Source organism: Tupaia chinensis, unplaced genomic scaffold, assembly GCF_000334495.1.
Source record: "Tupaia chinensis unplaced genomic scaffold, TupChi_1.0 Scaffold000077_1, whole genome shotgun sequence".
NCBI lineage: Eukaryota > Metazoa > Chordata > Mammalia > Scandentia > Tupaiidae > Tupaia > Tupaia belangeri.
The window spans coordinates 550,851-553,387 of record NW_006159538.1 but is presented as its reverse complement, the minus strand read 5'-3'; the positions used below and the strand labels follow the sequence as shown (position 1 = coordinate 553,387).

At 57.6% G+C, this 2,537-nt stretch overlaps 1 protein-coding gene across 1 annotated transcript in view; it reads left to right on the top strand.

Annotated features, from left to right (window-relative positions):
- Positions 1-32: 32 nt before the first annotated feature.
- LOC102486516 (serum amyloid A-1 protein) overlaps positions 33-2,537 on the top strand; it is a 3,012-nt gene continuing 507 nt past the window's right edge. The window contains 3 exon segments of the mRNA XM_027768808.1: positions 33-135; positions 2,340-2,357; positions 2,360-2,503. Of these exon segments, the coding sequence (XP_027624609.1) occupies positions 51-135; positions 2,340-2,357; positions 2,360-2,503 (247 nt within the window). The 5' untranslated portion in view covers positions 33-50.

Sequence of the window (2,537 nt, the reverse complement as noted above, 5' to 3'; positions counted from 1 at the left end):
CTGTAGGGCCTCCCCCGCTCTCCCTGCCCCCCTCCTGCCGTTTCAGCACCATGAAGCTTCTCACAGGCCTGGTGTTCTGCTCCTTGATCCTAGGAGTCAGCAGCATTTTTTCATTCATTACTGAGGCCGCCCAAGGTAAGGCTGAGGGAGGGGGACTGTCACCAAAGGCCACCAGATTCACCTGGTGTGGTCCTGTGCTGGTGGAGGCAGGAGAAGCCAGGGCCAGGGGGGACAGGAGCCAGGCTTTCCCAGCAGGTTTTCTGCAGCTGACCAAGGAGGTCCTGGCACCTACCTATGGGGTCCCCAGACTCCAGTTGGGTGGCACCTGGTGTTCTCAGGTATGCTCATGAGATCTGGTTGGCCCTGGGTGCTCTGGGGCCCCTTACTGATGTGCTGGAAAAGCACAGATCCCAGCCCTGGCTCCGTGGGAGGCCAGGAGGGCCCTGGGAGGCTCACCAATGTGTCCAGAAGGCGAAGGGAGAAGAATTTCTAGAGAAACTTCTCCCTGCACTGATAAAGGGAAGTGATGCTCTCAGGGGCTGTGTCTGAATGCACAGCTGCTAGTTTCTGCAATGGAACTGCGGGCGGGCAGGACTGCCTGCCTCAGGTGCTCTAGGGTTGTGAGGGGGTCTCCTTTCCCCTAAGACAGCGGTTCTCAAGTGTGCTGAATGAATCAGCACATGTTCCAGAAACTGCTGCATACTGAGCGACACCTCAGACTCCTGGACCATAAAAGAGCGGGGGCGCCAGCGACTCCAAGCCACAGGGTGCTGTGTGCTGGGCCTGGAGTCCTGTCCTGGGCCTGCTGGAAATGGAGCCCTGTCCTGGGTGTGCCAGGACTGCAGCCCTGTATTGGGCCTGCCGGGACCGTGACTCTGTCTGGGCCTGCTGGGACTGGAGCCCTGTCCTCAGTGAGCTGCCCAGGGTGACAGGTCGGGTAGGTGTTTTGGAAGCTGCTGAGCAGATCAGGAGTTTAGGCGCCCTGTCAGTCAGGCAGTGAGAAGGAAGGCTCCCTATTCCCAGGCGATGCTAAGCTGTTTGCTTCGAGTAGAAGACGCACAGTGAGACAGAATTGTGTCAATCCTAGAACATGTGCGAGCCAACCCCATGAAAGTCTGGTAAAAACTATGAATGATTTCCTTCTCCTCTTCAGTTTCCTGGCTGGCTAATTACAGAGGTCATTGCCCCATTCTGTCAGTGACAGCTTCTTGACTCACCCTGTTTCCTGCTTTTCCAGTTTCTTGATAGGAAACAGGAACTAATGCACACAAGGTTCCCACCAGGAACTGCGTATTTTCTCATTTAACTTCAGGATTATTTTGTGAGGTGGGCATCTTCCCCCGTGTTGAAGGTGAGGAAACTGGGGCTTGGAGCCACCTTGTGCATTGTCCAGGGTTCAGCTGCCAGCCAACAGATCGCAGAGGAAAGGTTGGAACCAGCTGTGGATGAGGTCAAAGCCCTCGCCGGGCAGACGTGTGTGCTTCTCACTCCTGCAGCTCCTCGGTCATCTCAGGCCCACCTTGGGGCTCCTGCTGCACATCGAACACTACCCCTGCCTGCCACCCACCCGCACCCTGAGAGTTTGGACTGGTCTGTGGCCTGGGCTGAGGACTTGTCGCACCTCTCCAGATGGATAGCCAAAGCCCAGATCCCTGCTCTGGTGCTTCCCGAAGCAGCCCACAGCACCAGGAGAGACTCTAGGAGACTTTAGGGACACGTATACCCCCCACCATCAGAGGGGCTCAAGTCACAGTTCCGTAGTTGGGAAACACACCTTTCCGTGGGAGTTGGGGCAGACATGCTGTGTGTGCCCTTACTCAGAGTCTACCTTCCATGTCCCCATGTCACTCATGTATGCTCCTGAATTATCCTATGTCACTTCACTAAGCACCGATGCTTCTCTTCCAGGGTCCAATATCTGGGAGAGGGTTTGTGGCGCTGGGGAGCGCGCATCAGGTGGAGAAGGGTGCTGAACTACATGCTCAGGGCAGCCCCGAGACCCGGAGGATGGAGCCAGGGTTTCAGTAGTCTGAGGTCGAGAGTCCGTTTCATGATGTGGCCCTGCTCATTGCACAGGTAACGCAGAGCCCCTGGGGGTGACGGGACAGGCAGCACTGCAGGGGACAGGTGCCAAGTCTGCCCAGGTGCGTCCTGCCTCAAGGACCCTCCTCAGAGTTACCTGGAGGCGCCCACCCTCAAGGACATTCTGAGCCATAGGACCTGAAACTGCTCACAGGCTGAACCCCGCCTCAGTGGAAGTCTGCGCTCTGCTTCCCTCTAAGCTGCTGTCAGAGTTGTCTCTTGACCTGGTATCCTTTTGCCTTTCCCTTGCCTCTCAGGGTCTTGGGACATGTGGAGGCCTACTCCGACATGCGAGAAGCCAACTACATAAATGCAGACAAATACTTCCACGCTCGGCGGAACTTCGACGCTGCCCGAAGGGGCCCCGGGGGCGCCTGGGCGGCTGAGGTGCTCAGGTACCTGAGCTTCTGGGGACACCAGGGTGGGTGGGCGGGGCTGGGGTGCCTTGGGGGCGG